The sequence below is a fragment of the Vicia villosa genome, linkage group LG4 (assembly GCF_029867415.1).
Source record: "Vicia villosa cultivar HV-30 ecotype Madison, WI linkage group LG4, Vvil1.0, whole genome shotgun sequence".
Classification (NCBI taxonomy): domain Eukaryota; kingdom Viridiplantae; phylum Streptophyta; class Magnoliopsida; order Fabales; family Fabaceae; genus Vicia; species Vicia villosa.
The window spans coordinates 178026883-178053997 of NC_081183.1; the positions used below are offsets into that span (position 1 = coordinate 178026883).

The 27115-nt window shown below is 34.3% G+C and overlaps 5 protein-coding genes across 5 annotated transcripts; 4 read left to right on the forward strand and 1 right to left on the reverse strand.

The window, feature by feature from the left end:
• The first annotated feature begins 11733 nt into the window (after window positions 1–11733).
• LOC131598393 (uncharacterized) lies at window positions 11734–12279 on the forward strand. Its single transcript, XM_058871002.1, has 2 exons — window positions 11734–11887; window positions 11971–12279. The coding sequence occupies exons 1-2, from the start codon at window positions 11750–11752 to the stop codon at window positions 12277–12279; spliced, it is 447 nt and encodes a 148-aa protein (XP_058726985.1). The 5' UTR covers window positions 11734–11749.
• On the forward strand, window positions 12228–13278 carry LOC131598394 (uncharacterized). Its single transcript, XM_058871003.1, has 5 exons — window positions 12228–12408; window positions 12486–12613; window positions 12700–12790; window positions 12867–13023; window positions 13114–13278. Exons 1-5 carry the CDS (start codon window positions 12329–12331, stop codon window positions 13276–13278), a joined length of 621 nt encoding a protein of 206 aa, XP_058726986.1. The 5' UTR covers window positions 12228–12328.
• An 84-nt stretch (window positions 13279–13362) lies between these two features.
• Window positions 13363–14285, forward strand: LOC131598395 (uncharacterized). The gene is made up of 5 exons (XM_058871004.1): window positions 13363–13491; window positions 13573–13743; window positions 13840–13881; window positions 13964–14023; window positions 14139–14285. The coding sequence occupies exons 1-5, from the start codon at window positions 13363–13365 to the stop codon at window positions 14283–14285; spliced, it is 549 nt and encodes a 182-aa protein (XP_058726987.1).
• A 2390-nt stretch (window positions 14286–16675) lies between these two features.
• Window positions 16676–21935, forward strand: LOC131598397 (uncharacterized). The gene is made up of 7 exons (XM_058871005.1): window positions 16676–17174; window positions 17261–17695; window positions 17865–18704; window positions 18794–19996; window positions 20099–20317; window positions 20417–21274; window positions 21358–21935. Exons 1-7 carry the CDS (start codon window positions 16676–16678, stop codon window positions 21933–21935), a joined length of 4632 nt encoding a protein of 1543 aa, XP_058726988.1.
• A 1618-nt stretch (window positions 21936–23553) lies between these two features.
• LOC131600412 (uncharacterized) lies at window positions 23554–24208 on the reverse strand. The gene is made up of 2 exons (XM_058872577.1): window positions 24022–24208; window positions 23554–23933 (listed from the first exon to the last, which is right to left on the reverse strand). Exons 1-2 carry the CDS (start codon window positions 24103–24105, stop codon window positions 23676–23678), a joined length of 342 nt encoding a protein of 113 aa, XP_058728560.1. The 5' UTR covers window positions 24106–24208; the 3' UTR covers window positions 23554–23675.
• Between the last annotated feature and the right edge of the window lie 2907 nt (window positions 24209–27115).

Sequence of the window (27115 nt, forward strand, 5' to 3'; positions counted from 1 at the left end):
TCATAATCGATAGAATTCTCTCTAGCCGAATGATGCAAAACAACATGATATGAAATACTCGAATCTTTGCCAAGTACATGTTATTTCATGAAGGTCATGAAAGTATTAGACTCGATTAATTAAAGAATAATATACTTTGACAATTTGACATTTAACTTGTAGCCTATGTTTATAACGCTGCTAAATAAAGCGTTTATTGGCACAAAGAAAATTTGTATTTACTATAAGCACAATGGGTGTCAACCCCTAGTTATGTTGGGTGTTAGAGGGTTTTAGGGTTGTTGTAGTTTAGAACAAACTCAAGCGGAAATGGTGAGAATCTCTATCCATTGGTGTTTGATGAGTGAATTGAATATCCCCCTCAAATCAAGGGTTGATGTCTTTATGGAAATTTCTTGGACATGGATCTTAAGATCCAAGGGAACAGATACAATATTTTCTCTCTCAGAAGCATGGGTAGTGGAGTCATTACTCCCCTATGATTCTGGATAATGTGTCTTACTTTAAATACCTCTCATACCGTTATGAGAGTTAAAGACACGTCACTCCCCATATTTTTATAAGTGGGCGAGTATCCCAAACAATGGGATCACATTATGACTAGTAGCCCTTCTTTAGAGCGAAGAATAATATATGTCTGCCCTTGTTGTATCTTGCATTGTCTCCTATAAATTTTCCGCAAACGTACTAGTACACAATCGCTCAAGCATAAGGGCTTGTAAAGGACTAAGTGAATTGGTTGGTAACTGCTTCCCATATAGACGAGTCCTTCATGCATGCTTGAGGCGAGTCCTGTAGACATGCTTGGGGCGAGCCCCCAGGTAGGGGTGTACATGGGTTGGATAAACCTAATAAATCCAGTAAAACCCACTCAAACCGACCCAAAAAAGTGAGTTGAGTTAGATTATTGGGCGAATATAATTTTCAAAAATAAAAATCCATTCAAAATAATTGGGTTATAGGTAAACCCACACTCAACCCACAAAACCCATGGGTTATTGAGTGAATATTTTTTGACTCTTTTTTGTAATTTGGTAATGATGACTTTAATATTTTTAATATTGGTTGCTTCAATTTCAACCTTTTAAACATCTTTTATTTTGTAAATAATAATTTTAACTTATTTAGGATGCCACACTTTAATTATTTTGAAGCTACTTCTTGTAAGTTGCAAGTATTTTATGAAATTTTAGGTATTACTGTAATGTAAATTTGGTTTTTGCAAATATGTTTATGATGAATTTTATCGTGCATTTAGATATTTGATGTTTAAAAAAATAGTGGTAATATGTCAAACTATTTATTAAGAAAAAATGTGACACATCATTAATAATTATATAAGTGATAAGTGCCAAAATGTTGTTATTTTGAGTATATAATTGTGGCACTTATCGATTCTATTCATTCTGGTTTTGTAATAAAATCCCCATTTTTGTGTATATATTCACATTATTTAGTTTTTATATGTTTTATATATCGTTTAATAGTTTTTCCTTTGTTTTTATAGGTATTCATGCTTATTGGAGCCTCGAGGAATAAAGTGTCGAAGGCACGGCTCCGATTGCGCGATTTTGGATCAAATAAGCAAGTTTTGTGCAGAGAGCGCCGCTGAGCGGCGTCTAAGCGCGCTTTCCAGGGGCGAACCAAATTTCCCTGGCCGCTAAGCGGCAACTCTGGCCGCTAAGCGGATGCCTGTTTACTGTTCTTGATATTTTTGTAATACGTGTAGTCCGCTAAGCGAGATTTGGCCGCTAAGCGGCCGTAGCAGAAAATGTGTTTATATTTCTTCATTTGAACCATTTTAGGGGTATGGTTTTGGGAAAGTTTTAGTTCCAACTCCATCATTTTCATTCTTAGATTAGGATTAGCTTAGAAAACAACACTGGGTCATGCACTTGGAAGATCGGAGGTGGATTTCTCATCAACCGGAGCTGACAACCCGCGAGATGTTTGGTTTATCTTCTTTATTCTTTGTGTATTTCTTTTGTGTTGGGTTTGTTTGTATAGTTACTCGAATCTTATGTATATTTACCGATTATAATGTTATGTTTAACTTGCTTTACAAATCTGTGTTGATGTTATCCTGGATTTTTGCTCTATGCTGGGGATTTGGGGTGCTTTAGAGATAAACTTCTTGAATCCTTATCTAGGATGATAATCTGTTGGTTCTGAACTCTAGAGATAGATTTAGAGCTAGCATTCACCGTTTGTATCTGTACGTAATGCTTTCGTGTTTAAGCGGCGCGCGAGAGATCGCCGACGCGAGAACACAAATGTTCTCGTGACTTCGCGTTAGAGATAACCTTAGTTGTGAGATGATCTCGTTTGTGCTCCAGAGATGGACGCTTATGTGAGAGATACGTGATGACATAGATGAGTATCGTAGGTTGAGTATAACGGTCGGTGAATGTATGTTTGTGAAGAGTGAGTATATTTGCATTCCTGATAAGTCATTCCTCTTCTAAGAATGTGTTTATTCTTTTCCTGTCTATATCTTTGTTTACTTTTTGCTCATTCAATCCAAAGCTCGAAACCGTAGAAACTGTTGAATGGCATCTCTCCATCTCTGAGGACGATAATTCCCGGATCAATATTTCCAAATCTTGTTTGTTGCTTGCCCTATACTGCATTCAACAAAATGGCGCCGTTGCCGGGGATGGTTTGATTGCATTGCAATAGTTTCCGTGGTCTTGAGCTTTGTATATATCATATATATTGTATAGTTTCACTTGTATATATATTTACTTGTATATGTTTACTTGTTTATGTTCACCATATAAGTTTACTTGTATATGTTATATATAATTATACTTTTATTGGTGAATGTTGGTGAAACATGTTGATCTCGGATTAGCTATTTCCTTACAATTCTTTACTTTTCAACTTGTGCATCCAACATTCACCAACTTTCTCTTTGTGTATGTTAATAGTTATATGTGTTTCATGTTTGTATATATGTGTTTGTTCATGTACATATTTGTATACTTGTGTTTTCCTTTATGTTCGTTTAATCATTGTATATATTTGTACCTGTAACGTTTGTTGAGTGTTTGGTTAAGACACTTTCTTTAGGTTTGTGCGGTGAGACATTACCATGGCAGGACGGAAGGAAGCTACTTTCCAAACACCGAAACAATAAAGGCGTCGAGCTAACGACGTAAAACAAGCGCTTGTTGGGAGGCACCCCAACGGTTGTAAATTTTGTTTATTTTTATGTTTAAGAGGAATTTAGGTGAAGTGGAAGAAAATTTGAACAGCTGGTGCAGTTCTGATTTTTCAGGTTTTTCTGTCATCCGCTAAGCGAGCCTAGCTCCGCTAAGCGATGACAGTAAAATTTTGTTTTCTTGCTTAGTATCAGTGGGATTCCTATTCCACTTGGTTCACTCCTTTTTCCCACTCTCACCAAGGCTAATTAGTAGTATATACTAGTTTTGTTTTTCTAATTCTTTTGTTGGTTGTTTGTACTCAAATTTTGTTCGGTAATTCGAAGATTTTTGAGGTGATTTTCCAAAGCTTGAGTGTTTCAACTTGCGGATGTATGGTAGGATATTGTTTTTGAAGTTGTATCATTCAAGGTACTCATTTATCGCTTTCTATAACTTAACATGTTTAGGAAACTTTTCATTTGTACAATTACCATACCATTCATTCTTTTGCATTACTTGCTTGTTGATTGAATCACTTTAGTTCCAAAACCATAAATGTGAGAAAGCTTTCCATTGTTCATATATGCTGGAGGCCATAATCTTTGTTTTAACTGGATTTTATTATGCTTAATCTTTTGTTTATGTTGATTTTATGAAAGCATGAAAAGGATCAAGGCATTTTGTTTCATTTTGAGCACAACCACCATAACTAAATAGTCAATTCACCTTGTGAGTGTGTGATCATTTGTTAACCCTTTTGAGCCTTTTTGTTAATGTCCATGTTGTTTTTGCTAAATGCTTATCTTTGAGTGTTTAGTTCTCATTTTTTCATGGATGATTGATTCTTTGTTTTCTTGAACCCTCAACCATGACTTTTGGTATGAATTTGTACCTTGCCTTAGAAAGTAGGGAGTATTCACATGATGATGTGGTTGAATTCAAGTTGGGGAGAAAATGGTTTCTACTTATTTGGTTGTTGCTATGAGGTTGAAAAGAAAGAAAAAGAAAAAAAATTGAAAAGGAAGGAAAAGAAAAAGAAAGAAAAAATGTGAAAAAGTTTTGAAAAACAAAAAGAAAAGAGAAGCGAATAATTGTGCTAATAAGTATTGTGATTGGTTTGAGAAACTTGTGGTTAAGGAAGAAGTTTAATCGAGATTTTGTTGTTTGAATCTTTGGTGGATTGATCACTCCCTTAGGTTTAGGCAAGTTTTTGTTTCGATTAGCCTTAGGACTTATCCTTTGTTTGTTAACCAAGCCACATTACAACCTTGAAAAGTCCTTGTGATTCTTGCTTTTATATCTTCAATGTGATTTTTGGATGAATGCATAATTTAATCTTTTGTTTGCAAGATTGTTGGATGAGTGTTAAAAGTCCTTCACCTTTGTGTGTTCTTCATCCATTGATGAATTTTTGCTAGGTGTGATTCATGAAATGAGCATGTATTGTGTTAGAATGTTTTGTATGCTTTTTGTACTTAGGATTAGTTTCATTTACATGTTGTCGTTGTAGGATAGTGGTAAGTATTTACTTTGTTTATACGTTTTTGTATTGAGCCATACATTTGTTTTTGGTTTTCTAAACTTGTTGATTCACAATTCTTTGGTTTATTGCTTTTGATTCTTTGATTTATTTGACATTGTTTGAGGACAAACAAAGTTTTAAGTTGGGGAGAGTTTGATAAGTGCCAAAATGTTGTTATTTTGAGTATATAATTGTGGCACTTATCGATTCTATTCATTCTGGTTTTGTAATAAAATCCCCATTTTTGTGTATATATTCACATTATTTAGTTTTTATATGTTTTATATATCGTTTAATAGTTTTTCCTTTGTTTTTATAGGTATTCATGCTTATTGGAGCCTCGAGGAATAAAGTGTCGAAGGCACGGCTCCGATTGCGCGATTTCGGATCAAATAAGCAAGTTTTGTGCAGAGAGCGCCGCTGAGCGGCGTCTAAGCGCGCTTTCCAGGGGCGAACCAAATTTCCCTGGCCGCTAAGCGGCAACTCTGGCCGCTAAGCGGAGGCCTGTTTACTGTTCTTGATATTTTTGTAATACGTGTAGTCCGCTAAGCGAGATTTGGCCGCTAAGCGGCCGTAGCAGAAAATGTGTTTATATTTCTTCATTTGAACCATTTTAGGGGTATGGTTTTGGGAAAGTTTTAGTTCCAACTCCATCATTTTCATTCTTAGATTAGGATTAGCTTAGAAAACAACACTGGGCCATGCACTTGGAAGATCGGAGGTGGATTTCTCATCAACCGGAGCTGACAACCCGCGAGATGTTTGGTTTATCTTCTTTATTCTTTGTGTATTTCTTTTGTGTTGGGTTTGTTTGTATAGTTACTCGAATCTTATGTATATTTACCGATTATAATGTTATGTTTAACTTGCTTTACAAATCTGTGTTGATGTTATCCTGGATTTTTGCTCTATGCTGGGGATTTGGGGTGCTTTAGAGATAAACTTCTTGAATCCTTATCTAGGATGATAATCTGTTGGTTCTGAACTCTAGAGATAGATTTAGAGCTAGCATTCACCGTTTGTATCTGTACGTAATGCTTTCGTGTTTAAGCGGCGCGCGAGAGATCGCCGACGCGAGAACACAAATGTTCTCGTGACTTCGCGTTAGAGATAACCTTAGTTGTGAGATGATCTCGTTTGTGCTCCAGAGATGGACGCTTATGTGAGAGATACGTGATGACATAGATGAGTATCGTAGGTTGAGTATAACGGTCGGTGAATGTATGTTTGTGAAGAGTGAGTATATTTGCATTCCTGATAAGTCATTCCTCTTCTAAGAATGTGTTTATTCTTTTCCTGTCTATATCTTTGTTTACTTTTTGCTCATTCAATCCAAAGCTCGAAACCGTAGAAACTGTTGAATGGCATCTCTCCATCTCTGAGGACGATAATTCCCGGATCAATATTTCCAAATCTTGTTTGTTGCTTGCCCTATACTGCATTCAACAATAAGAAAGAAAAAAATTGGGTAACCCACTATCCAACCCAATTCAACCCACAAATTTTTTCCTTTTACCCAAACCGACCCAATGATATCGTGGGTAGTTATTTTACCTCACTCAAACTTGTGTACCATGTTCGGGTTGAGTTATAGTTTTAGCTAAATTCAACCCAAACCGACCTATGTACACCCCTACTCTTAGGCATGCTTGGGGTGAGTCCTTTAAGGATTCTTGTAGCCTACGATAAACCTCCAGATGTCAATGAGGTGGATCCTCAAACATCAATTGAAATAAATCATCAAACATTAGTTGAGGTGGATGCACAGGAAACATTAAATATGAAAAATGATGATTTAGCCTTGAGAAGCCAAATTTGCTTTTATCCCTTACACGTGTAAATTGTGGAAACTATCTGGCGGTAAAATAATACCAGTATTAGTATGAACTTGTTGAAAGTAGTATTAACTTATATGTCAGAGCAGGAAACATCAGTAGCGTTAGCAGAAAAATCACTTAGTCAGATATAGTCAAATTGTTCGAGGATTGAACAGGGTTGTTGTAATGTCGAATTGTTGTTATTGTTTGTTGTAGGCTTACGCCAGCGTTGAATAGTTGATGTTGTTGTTGTTGGTTGTAGGCTTACGCCAACGTTGAATAGTTGATGTTGTTGTTTGTTGTAGGCTTACGCCAGCGTTGAATGTTGTTTTGTTGCCTCTATTAATTGGTAAAAATCAAGTTTAGGCTTATGCCAAAGTCGAATTGTTGTTGTTTCATTCATACGTTGTCGCATTCATAACATAAAAGTTGGGAGCTTATGCTCTGTAAGTTGGTCCGGAATGGAAAAAGTTGTATGTTAAAGGCTTATGCCTTGTTGATGCCTCTATTAATTGGTAATATTAAGTTGGGAGCTTTGCTCCGTTGGTACCACATGCATGTGCATCGTAACGAGTCGTATTCTAAGTTTCATTTTTTGAGTTGTTGTGATGATAAAATAATTGTTATATTATGTTGATGTTTAAAAGTTGTGAAGCGGTGATTTTGCATGAACTGATTCTAGTATAATATTTATCATACATCCGATTATATTATTCGATATCTCACCTCTTATGTTTAAATATTACCCCTATGTTGGTAACGTGCAGGTATCCAGAGTGAAGGTTGTTTACCTTCATTAGTTCGAGTCGGTGTCGTCGCTCTGATACGTAACACTCGGGGGGGGGGGGGGTGAATGCTTGTTGCTTTATTGTTTCTATTACTTTAGCTGCTGAATTTTAAGTTGATTTCATTAAGTACTTTGTTGTTTTAAAGTTATTTTCAGTTGGACAAGAAGTTATGTCGTTTAAGTTGAGTTTGTGATTCCGCTGCTTAAATAATAAAAGTTGTTTTGTTTTCAAAGACCAAATTATGTTGTTACCGGTTCATCCGAGTTTAAGTGTTATGTATTTGTTCATATGCTTTTAAATGTCGTTGTTTTTGAGAAGTAGATGAGGCATCCTATTTATATGTTGGAATTTTGTGACTCTGATTTTAATAATATCTGCCGGGTAAAATGGGGTGTTACACTTTATCTCTTGCAAGTCTTCACACGTCCTTCTCAAGGAACAGATAAGACCAAAATACCGTTATTGTCCTATTTTAAAATTCTCCACGTCGAACTCCAAGTACGATTGATTTAAAATATTTCTAAGTTCCAGACAGGACATAATCTTATTAGTGTGACTAACTCTTCTTTCAAAACGTCCTGTTGAAAACGTCTACATGTTCCGTCGAAGTCAAACTTCTTCCATAAAATAATTCCTTTGTTCCTCAATGTCTCTTTTTTAGTGAGCGTCGAATTTGCAGCTAACAAATATCCCTGGATTTCTTTTTAAAGTTGATCTCTTTGCCCTTTATATATAATTATGTATGTGTTACTTCCTCCGCCAAGGAAGTTGTAGGCCTCTGGGCGAGGGACTCATTAAAATGCCCAACCCCTAGCTCATTTTGGAATACTTCTACAAACAACTCCTGATTATGGTGAATGACCTTGATAGTCACCTCATTAAAGTGGGTGAGGTATTCTCTTAGAGATTCAGAAGAGCCCCAGAGAATGTTAAATAAGCTACTAGTAGACATATATTTGTGCCTACTCTTCCAAAACTGATGGAATTTCTTCTTTACAATGTTGGATAAAGGGGTTCGAGATGTAGATAGAAATCTAATTGTCCGATGCGATGGTGGCCTACGCCAGTTTTACTCGGATCCCATGGTGCGTGCCAATTATACTTGATAAAAGTACAATAAGTTACAACCCCTAGTTGTGGAGAGATATTGGATGATTTTGAGGTTATTGTGGTGTTAGAGCAAGCACACGTGGGGATGGTGAGAAACTATGTCTATTAGTGTTTGATGAGTGAATTGAATATCCCCCCTAAAATCAAGCATTTATGTCTGTATATAAATCTATTGGGTTTGGATCTTAAGATACAAGAAAGCGAATATAGTATTATCTCTCTCAAAAGCATGAGAAGTGGAGTTGTTACTCTCATATCATTCGGGAGAATGTGACTTACTTCTTTGACTACCTCTCATATTGTTGTCAGAGATAAATACACGTCATTCTCCATATTTTTATAAGTGGGTAAGTATTTTAGACGGTGGACGTACATTATGATAAATAGACAAGCAAATCATAAATTTGTAAATTGTGTTTGTTTTAACTTGTAGGACTATATATTGTTTGTGTATAATTATCACACGTGTGCTAACAATAGAGATAACAAAATAAAGAAGAAGAAAGAGGAAAATATTTCAATAATGTAAATAATTTAACTTAAGAAAATATGAGTTTCAAAGAGAATATATAACAAATCATAAATAGACTAAACTACTGTTAATCCAATTATAACAAAAGACATATTACATATTATCTTTTTCTTCGAATTAAAAATGCATTAACATGAATCGTTGAGGGTTTGTCAAACAAAATGTGTACCTTTTATCATGTAAGACTTGTATATTTACATCTTTGTTTACTATTGTTTAATAATATCTTAAATTTGAAATATATTAACATTGAGGCTATGTTTGGGAGTTTGGAGGGGAGGGGAGGGGAGGGGAAGGCTTCCGAAAACGAATTTTTAAAAAAATATAGAGAAATATTTGACATTTTTTGAAAAAGTGATTTTGTTTAGAATGATAAAAGAGTCATAATCATTACAAAATTTTTAATTTTCAAAATAGTATAACAACCTAAAAGATATTTGGAAAATTTATATAAGCCTTTCAAAACCCTCCAAAACCCTCCTTCAATACAATTTTTGAGTTCCCCCATTTTATGGGGTTTTTGGTGTTATGAATAAAACCAAACCCTCCAAAACCCTCCTACTCAAAATCCTTTTATTCTTTTCACCCAATTCTTCTTATTTTTTAAAGCCCTCCCCTCCCCTTCCCTCCAAACTCCCAAACATAGCCTGAGAGAAAAATGATCAAAGTTACTCTCCAGAGAATAAACTCCACTAATGGTCTTGTAACAACTCAATAGAGATCATGATCATTTAACAGATGGTCTAACTGTTCACTTTAAGCTTTGAGATCATCAAAGGAGAGTGATGATTACTTGAGTACTTATGTACATAAGATAATATCTACCAGGTAACAAATCAAAGCTTTCATGACGTGTGCCTAGAGGATGCTTCAACATATGCAACATCATGAAGCTTAATGATCACTATGTTAAATAATATCTTTTGAATTCATCTTTAAACTAGAGGATTATTTTGTAAAATTTCTTTACTCTTTCTAGAAGATAAATTACATTGAATCTACTTAAAAGTTATGTATACATGTAACAAATACAAGTTATGTATACATGTAACAAATATTAGACAATAAAAATACTTCTTATATTATAATATCTTTAAACCATCTTTGAATCAACAACCCATTACCAAACTTTTAGGAATTCAATAGTGAAAGTGATAATAGTTCAAAGAGAGTCAAAATAAATTCTAGATATCATGTTAAGAATACAAATTTTAAAACATTAAAGTGAAAGATGTTAGGGTTCTAAAAATATGAATAACATAGTTTATAAATACAAAATATATAAAGAGAATATATAATAAATCGTTGTTAACACTCAATCAATGAAATAAAATACTTATGCTTTTTATTTGTTTATCGTTTTGATTTACTTTTTATTTAATAATTAAAAAAATAATACTATATATATATATATATATATATATATATATATATATATATATATATATATATATATATATATATATATATATATATATATATATATATATATATATATATATTAAATTAAAAAGTTCATAGCGATGAATAATAAAGTTTTTCCTTAATGTAATCTCTTAAAAAAATTAAATTAAAATTATAATTCTCTCTATACATATTATAATATAGAAAATTTTAATTTTAATTTAAATTAAAATTTTCTTTTAAGAGATTACATTAAAAAAATTATTTTTCATCCTATGAATTTTTTAATTTCACAGAAAAAGAATTAAATATATAGTTTATTCACATCGATAACATTTTTGTTAATTTATAAGGTAATAGTAATATGAAAAATGCTATTCCTACACCAATTTCTTACACTACACCGTATGTCCGTACGATACGGACGTATGTCCGTACCGTACGGACCTACTATTCATGTACGGACAGAACATTAAATATTTTATTTTTTTCATGTAAGGTAATAGTAAAATATTAAATTAATATTTTATTTTTTAAAAAAAATTTTAATTTTTTTTTGCGTTTTTTTAAAAAATATTTGACAATACCTGTGGATTTATCTACAGATTTGACAATACCTGCGGATTTACCTAAGGATTTGATAATACCTGCGGATTTACTTGCGGATTTACCTACGGATTTGATAGTACCTGCAGATTTACTTGCGGATTTACCTACGAATTTAACAATACATGCGAATTTACCTACGAATTTAAGTAAATCCGCAGGTAATGTCAAATGCAGGTAAATCCGAAAGTAAATCTGCAGGTATTATCAAATATTTTTTTTAAAACGTAAAAAAATTATTAAAAAAATATTAAAAAAAAAGAAAAACAAGAGTTATTATTCATGTACGGACGGTGAATAGTGTCGTCCATACATACGGTAAGTGTAGTACGGTGTACAAATAGCATAGCTGTAGTAATATGGTTCTGACATCGATAACTTTTGCTAACAATGTTCATATATACCAATCATATATACCAATGAAGAGGGGAATGTTTCAAATTAATAATAAAATTTTATATTCATAAAATGGTATCTATCATATAAGAAAAGTCTACCATTTGAGACTTTCTTAGGCTATCCACATCAGCAACTCTTCTCTCAATGATCCACATCAGCTTTGGTGGTTACTACAGAATTTTTGACCCTTCAACTGCATGGTGGGCTGCGGCAGTTATGGCTGTGGAAGTTTCACCCTCACAGCTTCTCATGTTGCTGCAGTTATGTAAGGACCATTACTCTGTGCCTCTCCACGTTCCAAACTGCACAATTGCAGTAATTATGTGTTTAAATGGCTTGCCTATTTATCAGTGATTTCATTCTTCTCTTTCCATGCTTGCTAACTTCTGCGGTAATCATTCAGTGCAGTGTGAATTTGCATTATCATGTCAAGGCCTGTTGAGAGAATAGCAGAGATCAATGATGGAAAAGAGCTTTGGAAGATTGTTGTTAGGATTCACCACCGATGGAAAGTTGTCTCCAACAGCAAGGAACATTTTGAAATGATCTTTGTTGACAAATTGGTGATTACCCTGTTTATGTTTCAGTATGTTTATCATTTACCTATGTTTGTATAGTTTGAATCATTTGTTGGTTTCTGCTGCAGGGAGATGATATTCATGCTGTTGTTCCAGCACCGCATGTGTCGGTTTTCACCGAAAAATGCTTATTAGGCCATACTTATACTGTATCTAATTTTAAGGTGGTGCCTTATGTTCTGGCCTTCAGGGCATCGGGACACAGATATATGATAAAGTTTACTGCTGGAACGTCTGTTCTTGATGAAGACAAACATGAGATACCCGCGAAATCGATTTTATTTACAAGTTTTTCAGACATCATAACAGGGAGGTTTGACAAACATGTTCTGATTCGTGAGTATGGTTTTTGGTTTTTTTATTGTCTCATGTTTTGATGCATTATAGCCGTGTGAAATTAATAAATTTATTTCAGATGTCGTTGGAATGGTGGATAGTATTGGTTATGCGCAGACTGAGTCAGGTGCAAAGAAGCAGCAAATTAGCATGATGTTGCGTGATCACAGGTTTGTTTTTTTATACATTAAACTGCCTCATATATGAATCATGTTATATATCTTAATGTGTTGTGATCATGGTTTAGCAACAACATGTTGAACTGTACTCTGTGGGAATCATACGCGGATCAGTTCATCAAGTTTAACAAAGTTAGGGTTGCTGCATCACTACCTACAGTTGTGTTGCTTCAGTATGCCAAAGTGAAGGAAGAAGGTTATTCCATGACTTATTTTATAAATTAATACTAAATCAAAAAAATCTGTGATAAATATATTGACAAGGTTATGTTGTATTTGCAGGAAAGTATCCTCTGTCTGTGACAAACACCTACAATGTGACCCTTTTATGTGTTGATGCTGATTTTCCGATCATGAAAGACTTTATTGATAGGTATGTTGATAGTGTCATCCATTTTATGCAATTATTTTTTTCATGTATGAATTTGATAATGATCCATGCTCTGCAGAATGCCTGAGGAGAGCAAGGTAACCCTGTCTGACCAACTTGGAGGGAATTCCCAATATTCCTCCCAAAGTTCTGAAAATCAACAGCTCACTCCTGTGCAAAAATTGTTCTCAAAGGCTGTTGTTTTGCCTATTGCTGAGATTATTCAACTTACGGATGTATGTCTTTCTATTTTCCTATATTATTGTAATTATAACCTCATTGTTTAGTGTGTCACATGTTTCTGATTTTGGCGGCTATTTGTCCAGGTTACATTTTGCGCTACTGTCGCTACAACAAAATTATTAGTAGCATCTCCGTTTGGATGGTTCTATCGTGCCTGCCATATGTGTCAATCTATAGCGCGCGGGGACAGCCCCCCCTTTGAGTGTGAATCTGGTCATGAAACCATGGCTGAAGTCCTTAGGTTTTAGTTGTTCTCACCTAATAGATGTTGTTTTTGTCATGTTTTTGATGTTTCTATGTTGTCGGCTTTTTTAACGGAACGACTTCTTATGATGTTCAGGTATAAGATTGAAATTGAGGTTACTCACGGGGGCCAAAGCTGCAATTTTGTCTTCTGGAACAGAGAATGTGAAATGCTGTTGGGTTTATCTGCATCGCAACTTCGTAACACTATGATTCAGGTTATATTTATATTGTGCACACGAATTAGAATGTACTTTTCAATACTCTGTGTACACTAATATGGCCAGTTGTTTAAATAGGCTGGAATTACTGATCCATTGGACTTTCCGTTAGCACTTGATCAGTTGTTGAAGTTGGAAATGGCTATGAAGGTTAAGTGGCATCCACGCTGGAAGAACTGTTCCGTCGTTATGATTATAAAAAATGATCCTATTATCCAACAACTTAAGGAAAAATGGGGAACAGATGAGGTCAGCTCTAATAAACTGACATTTGTTTTATAAAAGAGGACTTCATATTATAACAATTTTTGGCCTGATTTTGTTTTTCTTTGGTAAATTCTCAAGGAACCTATTCCAATCCAAACTGTCGTACCTGATACTCTGGAGGTAGAAATTTTAAACTGTGTATGCATTTTTTTGCTTTTCCTGTGATTATGTTATATTGAAAACTGTGTTTAACAATATATAGATTAAAGAGAGTGTTGATGAAGCTAAAACAGATGCCAATGAAGACTGTGAATTGGTTACAGTAAGTCTCACTGCAACACACTTACCTACTTACATTTAGATCAATATTACTAACACTTACCGACTTACATTTATATCAATATTCCTAACTAATAGTCTTCATCGTGGCATTGCAGGACCTGGAAATTACATCTGAACACAAGCCGGATGCTATCACACCTGGTGGTAAGAGACATCTTCCTGCTGCATCAAGTGAATCTATTGATGGGGAACTGTCATCAAACAAGCTGAAGAAGATAATTAAAATGGAGAAGATTGATTAGGAATATTTTTATTTTGTGTGTGTTTTGCTTAGGTGTTTGTTATAAAAACTGAATGTTAGTTTCCTTTGCTTTTAATCATGTGTGTGATTTCATTTTCTGTAATAATTAGTGCATGAATACTGGCTATGTGCTTCTGTTATGTTCAATTTGATTTAAGAATTATCAATGGTTTCTTTGGCTTATTATATTCAAATGATTCAAATTGAACTACATATTATATATACTATTATTAATTATTTTGATTCTTTTTGATCATATATCAAACATTCCATTTTAACTATACCTCTTATAACGGGGTGCTCCTTTTTTATTATTTTTAATGTTAGTTACAATAATGATGTTGCAAAGAACGGTTTGTTTGGATTAGCAGAATTTAAGTTTTCTGTCATTACATTGTAAACTAAAACATGGATTGTGTCTCACAAACAAACACCAGGACTTTTAACATTTGACTATGTTAACTATCAATAAATAATTTTATGTCTGATCTTACTATAATGTTGATACAATATTATGGGACAGATTTCATTTTAACTAACAGCATATCAGAGTGGATTAATAGAATATAATAGGAGAACTTAAAAAATTTGTCCTGAAAACGATTATAGATTAGATCTTCCAGTGGTCACAATATTACTGTGTTCACATTTTGGATAAAGTGCTTACAAAATAACATGTAGCAGAATATATATAACACAATGTACCAAAATAACATTCCCAACATATAATGTAACCATTAAAATTCGGGTATAGTACACGGTTTGCAAATAGCAGCAGTTTCTTCATTGTCTTTCAACCTTCACATAGATATACGGAGAGAATCGCAGCATACTCCACGCTATTGTATCCCCATTACGCAGGTTAAGAGATTTGGCGAATTCGTACCATCCCAGGGCCATGTACTTTTCATATGGCTGGGGTATTCCTTTTCTGTTAGCTTTGTGAACCTGACAGGTAACAATGTTCTTCGTCCTCACATCCAGCAGGTTGATTTCATCTTGAAAGCGACGGAGGCATCTTTTGGCGATTTCCTTAGGGAAATGCTGCATACAAGAAATAAGGTAACTATTAACGATATATACTATTTACATTTTCAATAACATGCTGCAAATATTCAAATATCTCCTTACCATTACATTCTGCTGTGTAGATTTAGCATTTGTAACATGGGTGTTCCAGAAAAATTTTTGAGCCCCTGTAGAACTGTCTACAGTAATGTCTGTACCGACCTTTGCTTTTTTCACCACTTTACCCTTTTGTTTCTTACCCTCTTTTGATCCACTTGGTTCACCAACTTCAGAAACTTTGATTTCATTTGTGTCAATGTCTGTTGATTCCTCTTTTATCTTTACAGGTCCTGCATTGGGATTGCTTTTAACCATTGCGCTATTTTGTGCGACAACATCAACATTCGTCACAACACGATCAGCAGTGACATTGCGCTGTTTATTCCTGCGTTTTCTTTCCACCTTAGGATCGTACCCTGTTTCCTTTACCAAATCTTCTATGATTTCCATTGCCTGATCATCGCTGTTCCAACATCAAATATGGATTAAAAACAAACCGCATATGAAGCATTCTTTACTAAGCAATAGTCATATGCCGAGCAACGATGGGATATGAAATCCAACAATAAAAACCAACAATAGTCATTCAGTCACATTTGATTTCTTGACAAATACCACACATAATACAACATTGCGCTATATTGATACTACACCCATCACTAAATGTTGTTAAGTGTTATTACCACACTACCATATTTTGTATACCGGTATACCCTATTTTCTACCGCAAAGCAATGGTGAAATAAAATTATCTACTCATACCTGAAATCATTTTCATCATCAGAGGGAATACGCACAGAAGGACCACCGTGTGAAGATGCCATTGTCGGAACCCTAACCGCAGGCAGTTGCAATGCTAAACTTCTATTCAGTGCAATAGGAAACAAGTACTTGGTACATGCAGAAAGTGGGTTAACTGTTCAGTTTCTATTTACTTATAATATTAGTTTTGACTTAAAGTCTTTTTAAAAGAGTAACACATCCATCAAATAAAATATTATAAATAACCTGTATAGATTAAATTAAATACATTTAACACACACAACAGTTATAAGGGAGGGATAAGTAGTAATTTAAATCTATAACCATCATTCTATTCATATTCAGTTCCAATTTCATATATATTCAAGTATGAAAGAAAAATTAAAATCAACACTGCATTCATGACATTTGAACCCACCAATTCCCCTTCAATTAGAAACTGTAAACTTTTAGTATTCAAAATCATGAAGTAGCATGCTATACATCTCATATTGTGTGCATAAATCTATACAAATCAATCTTATTTGTAGTATTATTATTCATCCTACTTTTGTGTTTGTGATGGAAACAGATGTTGTTAAAAACACTGCTCCTCAAACATCCATTGCAAGAAAGAGGAGAAAGCTTATTCTTAAAGCAAAGAGGGATTATCGAAACCGTGTCAGATCAAGCAACCTCACTTCCCATTTAAATCATAATTTTACATCTTCTGTAACATATGAAACCACTATTGAAACGGCTATGGCTAGAAAGAGAAGGAAAATAATCTTGGATAACAGAAAAAGATTGAGAAATTTGTTCAATACTGAAGTTAGTAGGGTTCAAAATACGAACAACATTGTTAGTCAAAGTCAGAACATGGATCATGCATCTACTTCAAATTATAATATGTCAAGTCAGTCCATGGATCATCCATCTACCTCAAATCATAATGTGTCTGTTGAATCTCATTATGAAGACAATGATGACTCCAACTCTGACAATAATTTAAATTCTTCTAATAGTTCCAGTTCTGACGAAGATTCAGACCCGGCACAATTACAGGAGGCCCATCTTCAAGGTATTTCCATATCATACACTGATAACCAAATGATGTACACTTCTTCTGTTGATAGACATATTCAGTATTGTGGTTTCTTTTTTCAGAATATTACGATATTGGCGACCAAAGTTATGAATGCGCACACTGCCAAGCATGTATGTGGTACCAAGAAAAAGTGAATAGACACAAAATTACAGCAACTCCTCGCTTTTATCGTTGTTGCCGTGGAGGAAAAATTGTTCTTCCGTTCCTTGAGCAACCTCCACAGGTGTTGCAAGATCTTCTATTTAATAACACATATTCAGATAGTAAAAACTACCAGGCTAACATACGAACATACAACGCAATGTTCTCATTCACTTCCCCTGGAATGAAGTTCGACACAACATATTCTAAAAGAGGTGGACCCCCTACTTTGAGACTGCAGGGTCAGACCTGTCATCGAATTGGTACACTGCTGCCAGAAACAGGGCAACCTCCGCAATATGCTCAATTATACATCTATGACACGGACAATGAAGTTGAACACAGAATAAAATGTTTCAAGTAAGCATGCTCAGACATAATTACACAATTGTTTTATAAAAATATTATGTTAAACTATTTATTCATGGCTGCGAAAAATAAACAGGGACAACAAAGGCATCGAGCGACCGGTTGTCAAAAAGCTCAAGATGATGTTAGATCAGCACAATGTTCATGCCAAAGCTTTTAGAATGGCAAGGGATGTTTTAAGGACAAATTCTTTCACAGATTTAAAACTCAGGCTTATTTCTGATAGATCCGAAGATGGTCGTGTTTACAACAAACCTACTGTCTCAGATGTGGCTGCACTCATTGTGGGAGACATTGATTCTGCTGATAAAAGGGACATCTTAATTCAGCGCCGCAATGGTGGTTTGCAACGAATAGATGAGTTTCACCCAACATATTTGGCTTATCAGTATCCTCTTATATTTCCTTATGGGGAAGATGGTTACAGGAAAAATATAATGCACAGATATCGCCATGAAACTGAGGTCACTAAGAGAAACCGTCAAAGCATTAAGGATTGGTTTTCTTACCGGTTACAACAACGTCGCAAAGAGGCAAAAACACTACTTTACTCAAGACGCCTATTTCAACAATTCTTAGTCGACGGCTATGCTATGATGGAATCCGAACGACTGAATTGGTTGAGAGATAATCAGTCGAAATTAAGAGTGGGCAAATATAATAATTTGGCCGCTCAAACTGATTGCGATACAAGAAATGAACACCAAAAGCGAGGAAAACGAGTTGTTCTGCCATCAACATTTGTTGGTAGCAAGAGATATATGGATCAACTATATTTTGACGGTATGGCCATTTCAAGTCAATTGGGATTCCCTGATTTATTTGTTACTTTTACCTGCAACCCAAATTGGCCTGAAATTAAAAGAGCATTGTCAGGCACAGGTCTACAACCCCATGATAGGCCAGATATCATTTCAAAAGTTTTCAAAATAAAGTTTGATACCCTCATGGATGATATTACAAAACACCATGTCGTGGGAAAAGTGATTGCATGTAAGTTGTTTCATTTAATTATACTACTTTTCAATCATGTGTCTGTGTAGTACTAAAATGTTACATCGAACTAACTTTCAATTTAATAGATATGTACACCATCGAATTCCAAAAGCGCGGATTGCCACATGCTCACATCTTGATATTCCTACACCCTAAGAGCAAATACCCAACACCATCTGACATAGACAAGATCATTTCTGCTGAAATTCCCGACCCGACTGTTCATCCCAATTTATACAAATTGGTTAGGGCACATATGATGCATGGACCCTGTGGGCTTGCTCGCGTGACCTCACAATGTATGAAGAATGGACGATGTTCTAAATACTACCCCAAAAAGTTTATTGAAGACACTATTGTTGATGCAGAGGGATATCCGCTGTATAGGAGAAGATCAAAAACCTTCACTATTGAAAAAAATGGTATCACCTTGGACAACAGACATGTGGTTCCATATAATACCAGATTTCTTATGAAATACCAGGCACATATAAACATGGAATGGTGTAATCAGAGTACTTCCATAAAATATCTTTTCAAATATATCAATAAAGGCTATGACAGAATAACAGCAGCAGTTTCAACAAATAGCAATCAACCTGTTGATGAGATCCAACAATATCTCGACTGCAGGTATGTCTCACCCAGTGAAGCATGCTGGCGCATTTACTCTTACAATATTCATGGCAGAAAACCAGCTGTGGAACGTATGTTCTATCATTTGGTTGGGGAGAAACCTATATACTATACAGATTATGCACGCATGGAAAATGTGCTGGAAACTGCAAGTGTGACTGAATCAATGTTTACTGCATGGCTGGTAGCAAATGCTAAATATGAAGAGGCACAAACATTAACTTATGGTCAGTTTGTCTCAAAGTTTGTTTACCACAAAAAAAAGAGAGAATGGAAACCGCGGAAAAAAGGCTTCACCATTGGACGTCTCATATGGGTTCCGCCAACAACTGGTGAACTGTTTTACCTGCGCATGATGTTGACGGTGGCAAAAGGACCAACAACATATGAGGAAATCAGGACCGTGGATAACATTCAGTATGATACATTCAGAGATGCATGCTTTGCAATGGGATTTCTTGAAGACGACAAAGAATACATAGCTGCTATAAAGGAGGCAAGTCATTGGGGGACTGGTCATTTTCTTCGAAAACTGTTTGTTATCATGCTTTTGTCTGGTGCTGTTAATCGCCCTGCACATGTTTGGGAACAAACTTGGCTCCTATTATCTGATGGTGTCTTACATACACAAAGAGCATTGGCTGCTAATCCAGGTTTGTTAGAAATAATAAAATAGCAAACAAAACAATTTGTTAATAACAACCTACAGATGACTTACCAACAGTATTATAACTCAATTTCTCATATCAATGCAGAATTGGACCTCACACAAGAAGAGTTACAAAATTTGACTTTAATAGAAATTGAGAAACTGCTTCAGGCAAATAGAAGGACACTAAAGGATTTTAGTCCTATTCCATATCCGGATGCTTATGTTCTTGAACAGTTGGGAAACAGGCTCATATATGATGAGCGTAATTATGATACAGCATCAATGAACTCAGAATTTGAAAATCTGTTTGCTGCTCTTACAGGTAACTATTGCGTCAATTAAATTCATTTTATTTTACGCTTTGAAATTCTATGAATCAATTATTCTAACACCGTTCTACAATCAATATTATGTTCCTAAGATGAGCAAAGAAGTATTTATGAAAAAATCATCCACGCTGTGGAGTCTCAAAAACCTGCGGTTTTCTTTCTTCATGGTTATGGTGGTACCGGAAAAACATATATGTGGAGAACACTCGCAGCTGCATTAAGATCAAAACACGATATATGTTTAACTGTTGCAACTAGCGGTATAGCATCATTGTTACTTCCAGGAGGTAGAACTGCACATTCAAAGTTCAGGATACCGGTACCAACTATGGACAATTCTACTTGCAAGGTTGAATTCAACGATGATGTCGCAGACATGTTACGACAGACAAAGCTTATAATATGGGATGAGGCACCAATGGCGCATAAGTATGCAATAGAATCGCTTGACAGAACTTTGAAAGATGTTATGAGTGCAGACAAAAATTCAACTGATGTATTCGGTGGAAAGGTTGTTGTTTTCGGGGGCGATTTCAGACAGATTTTACCTGTCGTCCCCAGAGGCAGTCGTTCCGATATTGTACACTGTGCCATAAATGCATCTTACATATGGCATTCAGTTGAGGTATTAACATTGACAAGAAACATGCGGCTACGAACAGGATCAACACAGACTGACAAAAATGAGATAGCACAGTTTTCAGATTGGCTTTTAAGAATAGGAGAGGGCCGAATATCTGAGCCTAATGACGGCACCGCCGAAATCAACATACCACCTGATATTCTGATAACAGAATTTGATGATCCAATCGTGGCCATTGTCAATAGCACATACCCTGATTTCATAAATAATTTCCAATGTGTAGATTACCTTAAAAGTCGAGCGATACTTGCCTCTACACTGCAGATTGTTGATCAGATCAATGACCATATACTTAGCTTGATGCCAGGTTAAGCAACAAAAATATATAATTTAATGGATTATATTAATCTAATTTTTGCTTTTACTAATTCTGTTTGGTCAACAATGTAGGAGAGATTCGTGACTACTACAGCGCAAATTCAGTTGACAAGTCTGAGATTCATGACCCAGCAGTAGTTGATATCCTCACACCAGAATTTCTAAGTTCCCTCCGAACATCAGGATTGCCAAACCATCACTTAAAACTAAAGGTTGGGACACCTATAATGCTCATGAGAAATATAGATCAGGCTGAAGGTTTATGTAACGGCACAAGGCTGTGTATAACAAAGATGGCAGCCCATGTACTGGAGGCTTCAATAATGGGTGGTAAAGGTATGGGAAATTTGGTTTACATACCTCGAATGGACATGTCACCATCCCAATCACCATGGCCATTCAAACTGAATAGGAGACAGTTCCCTATTATAGTTTCCTATTCTATGACAATTAACAAATCACAGGGACAGTCATTGGATAACGTTGGTTTGTACTTACCGAAAGATGTATTCACACATGGCCAGATTTATGTCGCATTGTCAAGAGTAACAACAAAAAAGGGAATCAAAATACTGATACATGATGAAGAAAAGAAATTCAGGGAGAAAACTACAAATGTTGTGTATAAAGAAGTTTTTAACAATGTCTAAGTTTTTAGAATTGATCAGAGTAAATCTGTAACAGCGGTAATCTATATTAATAACAGCATATTAGTATTGCAAGTAACTGCTGTAATATATATTACTAACAACATATTAGCAATGTAAGTAACAGAAATAATATATATATATAGCATAACATCTAAATACCAAAATCTTATATATTAATATAAAGGTGGACCTAAGTCCACCAGAAAATTACAAAAAGTTAAACACTTAGATATTTATAACAAACTTTGACATCATTGTCAATATTTCAACATTGTTACAAGTATCTCCTTGCTGATGGGATCCTTAACGCTGAAGCCCATAGAGTCTCCATCAAGCAGGCACCTTTCCTTGGCAAATTTGTACCAACCACGCCCTAAGAACATCTGACCCTTTTCGGTATGATGAACTTTACATTCATACCTGACTTCCCTTTCCCAGTCAACCAAATCTACAAACCTTGCTCCATGGAGCCAGCGACTTGCCACAACATGCTCAGGAATTTCCTGCAATATTGATATAAAACAACATTAGATAATCCCATTAACTGTTAGGGAAAGACAATAAGCTTAAAACGAATAATAACTTACAAGAAGACATGACTGAGCCATCTTCCCGCTGGACACATCTTGCTTCCAGATACAATATTGTAACTTAGCAGGCTGTTCTACATGGCAACTAAAATCATCAACAACAGGTTCATGGCATCTGGAACATTATACAAACAGACAACATGGTCAATAAATAAATGTGTTATCAAACATTCTAAATTAAAACATAAAACGTATACTCAACATAAGCTAATTCAAACATACACAGAGTTATCAGAGGTGACAGCTTTCCCCACAGCCATTTGGTTGACCGAGTTTTCTTCACCTGCATGCAACCATATATAACTTTTAAATACAATATGTAACAGAGCAAACTTTCAAATGATGTGTTTACCTTTACCTCTCACTGCTTGATCAACTCTTCCTTCCATCTTTTCAGAAATTCGCAGCTTACACTGTTGATTGCAGAGTAATGATGAATGCTTTAGTGTTTAGTGCTATCAAACTATCTGCACATTACTTATATAACACTCTAAATGGACTCTTCACATACCTGATACTTTTCCACCGCCCAATAGAAATCAATGCAATTGTTCAATTAGTCTTCTTTGCATTTACATCACTTCAAAACAGTTTTCGTTTTATTTATATGCCTCACGAAAAACAATAACTGCCCATAACCCAATTGATCTTTCACATCCCAATATAATATAACACATTACAACTATTTTATAACCATTTAATATTATCGTACTACTCTTTAACATATACTATTAAATTGAATTTTCAACTATTCATATGTCCATTGTTGTGTGTTTACCTATTAGATTTAATAGCCTACCATTTACAGGAGCCATACCCCAACTTATACCAACAATAATGAAATTAGGTTCCCTATTCTGATCAAGTTTGATAGATATCCTGTTCAATACTTATAATAAACAATACTTAATTTTAAAACAGAATGGTAATCAATTTTGCATAAAAACCATGGCAGATTTGGCTCATTCCATGAAACTTACAACCAAAATTGATAATATTTAATTTAAAACCATACATAGTGCCATAATTGTTAATCTTGGTTCACATCCACCATTACAAAAAAAAACAAAACCATAAATCCCATACAAACCAAACTGCTAAAAAACGGCCCTATACATCCACCACAAACATTGCCTAACCAACAGCTCTATCAACGATCACCACTGCGCTCCACTGTTACCATAATATCTAACACCGGCGGGTAATAAATCACAAAGTGCACTTTATCACCTACTTTCAGTTCCGCTGCCCTTACATAGTCAAACCATTCTCCATACAAATATGTTTCATTTTTTTTTGGCCTCTTCTTCACATTGCACTCATATGGGTACCCGTTGTCCACATCATTGAGGGTAATCTCTGACATTCCAGCAAGCCCACATTTCTCTACTATTTCTGCAGGAATATACTGCACTCATTGACATACAATATCAGTTACATTACATCTCTGTATAACACCAGTGTGCCAACAACTATAGACTTTGAACACTGCTTACCATAACATTTGAGCAAAACTTCTTTACATCATGAACTTCACGAGTCCAGTACGCTTCTTCGAACTCTTCCTGTACAGGACTCATTTCCCTGAAATTAAGACCACATTTACAGCACAATGCAAACACAACAGCATCAATATACCTATAACGATAATATATTCCCTATCACTTATAAATAAACTTTACCTCTCACTATCAGAAGATATCATTATGTATTCAATTCCATCTCCATCATCCCTTCAACACAATAACATACAAACTATTTATTAAACTAAGTTGTAACTCATTATTCCGGAAACACATTCAATTTTGTAGAGGTTAAATGGAATTCAATACAAAAAACAAAATTAAACTATAAGATTACCCTTTATTTTCAACAATCCTGGCAGCCTCTACAGAAACTTTACCGGCATCGTCGACACGATTCAATCTTTCATGTTGTTTCTTCCATTCCTCCATAACATCATCATTCTCCTGTGACCCACTCAGTATCCTCTCAACTGTGAGCCGCTTCCATGGAGTTTGCAACTCCAACCTATCGGGTGAACTGGAATCAAAACAACATTGCGACCTCTAAATGGATGAATATCTTATGATAAACTCTGCAAAAAACATAAACAGTAACACATGCACATACCTTCTTGGCTGCGACATTTTGTTCTTCACACTTATCACCCAACCCTGCGTTTCTTACACCAACAATGCCAAAGACAGACTCTTTGATTGCTTATGAATCCAACGTTACTTTCATTTTAAATTCCAGCGTATGTAACAATACCAATAATAGGATTCTTTTTTGGGCCTATTAACAAATTAGGTCTAACAATAAAAATAGGTTTTCTGCACCAAGGCTAGAATTCTAAGGCCCAATAAACTTTATTGTCCTATTAACTTAGATAAATTAACCAACTATAAGGTCCAACAGGTATTTTTAACCTATTTAAAATATTTTACCTTATTATATGAACTTATATATATATATATATATATATATATATATATATATATATATATATATATATATATTTTCCCTATTTTATTAAAGTGCCCTAAAACCCAATGCGCGAGACAGACGGGTACCCGTGCGAACGCACGGGTAAGACACTAGTTATAAAATACAAAGAATGCAATGAAACTTATATAATTAATTGTAACTTACTTTTATGTCGGTTAAAATAACTATTTTCCTTTTCTGTTAAAAAATTCGATTTTGCATTTTCAGAGTTTTACATGCTTCTCAAGTCCATAAAAGTTTGAGAATTTTTTACATTTCAATGGGTTGACATTCTTTATAATTTTGCATTATACCACTAGCTATTTCAACTTTTATTTATATATTTTTTTAAAAAATGCTTTAAGTATGGTGAGAAATTATTTGACTAGATTCAATTACAAAGAAGCTTCAACTGCAATCCAAAAGAGCAAGTAAAATGAAGTTTTACTTTGAGTTTATAAATATGAATTAATTTTTCATTGCATGACTAAGATTATTCTTTACTTTATATGCTTTTTGAGAAAAGACAAAATTAGGTTGTAATTTTATAAAATAATATTTTTTAAACAATTTGCAAATGTGGACGAATAGGGCTCACCACATTGAAAGGGAATTTGAATAATTTCATCGAATTAGAACATAAGAATCTATCCATTCCTTATCTCATTTTACAGCTATAACATAACAAAAAAATATTATATATTGTTTCATCTCTTATTATAAATTGAGTGAAAAATATTGACTTGCACAATAATTGGATAGCTTATAATATTCATTTAGATAAGCATACTTTAATATATTTTTTGAAATTGTTCTTAGCATGCTTAAATTTTATTATAAGCTTTCCAAAGAGGTGAAAGGGTCTTACATATATTTGTTGTATTTTATTAAGAATGTCTTAGTCTAACATTATCTCTATAATTATGACAAAGATTAATTAATATAAAATCTTAAATCAAGTAAATCTCATTATGAAGATTTTTTTTCAATCTAACACCATCTAATTATTACCAGCTTTTGACTAGAAATCAGAAGATCCTATTAGGCATATGAAAATGACTTGATACAATTAGAGTTCATATTGAAGTTGCATTGTAGCTTCAGTATGAGTTGTCAATAGTGATTTTGTAGCACTTTTTTATTAAAAATGTTGTCCTTTAAAAATATTAAGAGCATTTTTTAATAAACCACTTTCCAATATATATCAGACAATAATAATGCATATGAAACATATTCCTTTAACAAATACAATAAATAAATATATAAAATTTGATTAAGCACAAAAATAAAGTTATAATGGAAAATAACTTGTTGATAAATTTATCTCAAGTTGCATCTATTTCACATGTTAGGTGTAGTTGATGTATTCGCCGACTCTTTATTCGATGCTATACATGGTTCCTTAGTAACTTCTAGATTGATCCGGAAAACCAAATAAAACGGATTTGTTAATGAAGATTAAAGATCATGAGTTTTCAAGTTCTTATATTGAGACTTCTTTCTCTAGTAGATTATTTTGTAAAATATCGTACTTGTTGGTTTTGAATCTTCCCCATCTTTATCATCATCTTCAATATTCTCTAACACATTTAGTTATGCTTTTAATTGTCGAGTCTATAGTTTCAAGTTTTGTTGCATATCTAGGTTCTTTTCAACTCCAACTCTTATGTTTCAAGTGACTTTAGAATTATCTACTACCGTATACCATGACTCATAACTTAAGAGAATAACATTTTTAAAGGTTGCCTTAATAGATTCAGTAAATGTAATGTCTCGTCTTAAGTCATGAAAATGTTATAGCAAAAATATGTGTAAAATTCTAGTGAAAAATATATTTTTCAGTATAGTAGCTCACAACATCCAAGATCACCTAAGATAATAGCATTTTTGAAGGTCGCCTTAAGAGATTCTGTAAATGCAGTGTCTCGATCTTAAATCGTGAAAATGTTGTAGCTAACAAGCACATCTAAAAGTCTAATGGAAAGTTACTTTTTCACAATAGCTCACAACATCCTTATTAATTTTGATGATGTAAGACAAGACATTACATTCAATGTCACTAATCTTATTAAGGTGATCTTCAATGAGGGAAATTATTGT

What these genes read in the sequence shown, in the direction of transcription:
- LOC131598397 (XM_058871005.1), top strand. Translation starts at nt 16,676, where the DNA reads ATGGAAACAGATGTTGTTAAAAACACTGCTCCTCAAACATCCATTGCA. An exon ending in ACAGGAGGCCCATCTTCAAG is followed by an intron (nt 17,175 to 17,260) that starts GTATTTCCATAT and finishes TTCTTTTTTCAG; the next exon opens with AATATTACGATATTGGCGAC. An exon ending in TATACTTAGCTTGATGCCAG is followed by an intron (nt 21,275 to 21,357) that starts GTTAAGCAACAA and finishes TCAACAATGTAG; the next exon opens with GAGAGATTCGTGACTACTAC.
- LOC131598394 (XM_058871003.1), top strand. Translation starts at nt 12,329, where the DNA reads ATGGTGGATAGTATTGGTTATGCGCAGACTGAGTCAGGTGCAAAGAAG. An exon ending in TGCCAAAGTGAAGGAAGAAG is followed by an intron (nt 12,614 to 12,699) that starts GTTATTCCATGA and finishes TTGTATTTGCAG; the next exon opens with GAAAGTATCCTCTGTCTGTG. An exon ending in ATGAAAGACTTTATTGATAG is followed by an intron (nt 12,791 to 12,866) that starts GTATGTTGATAG and finishes CATGCTCTGCAG; the next exon opens with AATGCCTGAGGAGAGCAAGG.
- LOC131598395 (XM_058871004.1), top strand. Translation starts at nt 13,363, where the DNA reads ATGTTCAGGTATAAGATTGAAATTGAGGTTACTCACGGGGGCCAAAGC. An exon ending in TCGTACCTGATACTCTGGAG is followed by an intron (nt 13,882 to 13,963) that starts GTAGAAATTTTA and finishes AACAATATATAG; the next exon opens with ATTAAAGAGAGTGTTGATGA. An exon ending in AAGACTGTGAATTGGTTACA is followed by an intron (nt 14,024 to 14,138) that starts GTAAGTCTCACT and finishes GTGGCATTGCAG; the next exon opens with GACCTGGAAATTACATCTGA.
- LOC131598393 (XM_058871002.1), top strand. Translation starts at nt 11,750, where the DNA reads ATGTCAAGGCCTGTTGAGAGAATAGCAGAGATCAATGATGGAAAAGAG. An exon ending in TGATCTTTGTTGACAAATTG is followed by an intron (nt 11,888 to 11,970) that starts GTGATTACCCTG and finishes TTTCTGCTGCAG; the next exon opens with GGAGATGATATTCATGCTGT.
- LOC131600412 (XM_058872577.1), bottom strand. Translation starts at nt 24,105, where the DNA reads ATGAGTCCTGTACAGGAAGAGTTCGAAGAAGCGTACTGGACTCGTGAA. An exon ending in AGTTTTGCTCAAATGTTATG is followed by an intron (nt 23,934 to 24,021) that starts GTAAGCAGTGTT and finishes CAATGAGTGCAG; the next exon opens with TATATTCCTGCAGAAATAGT.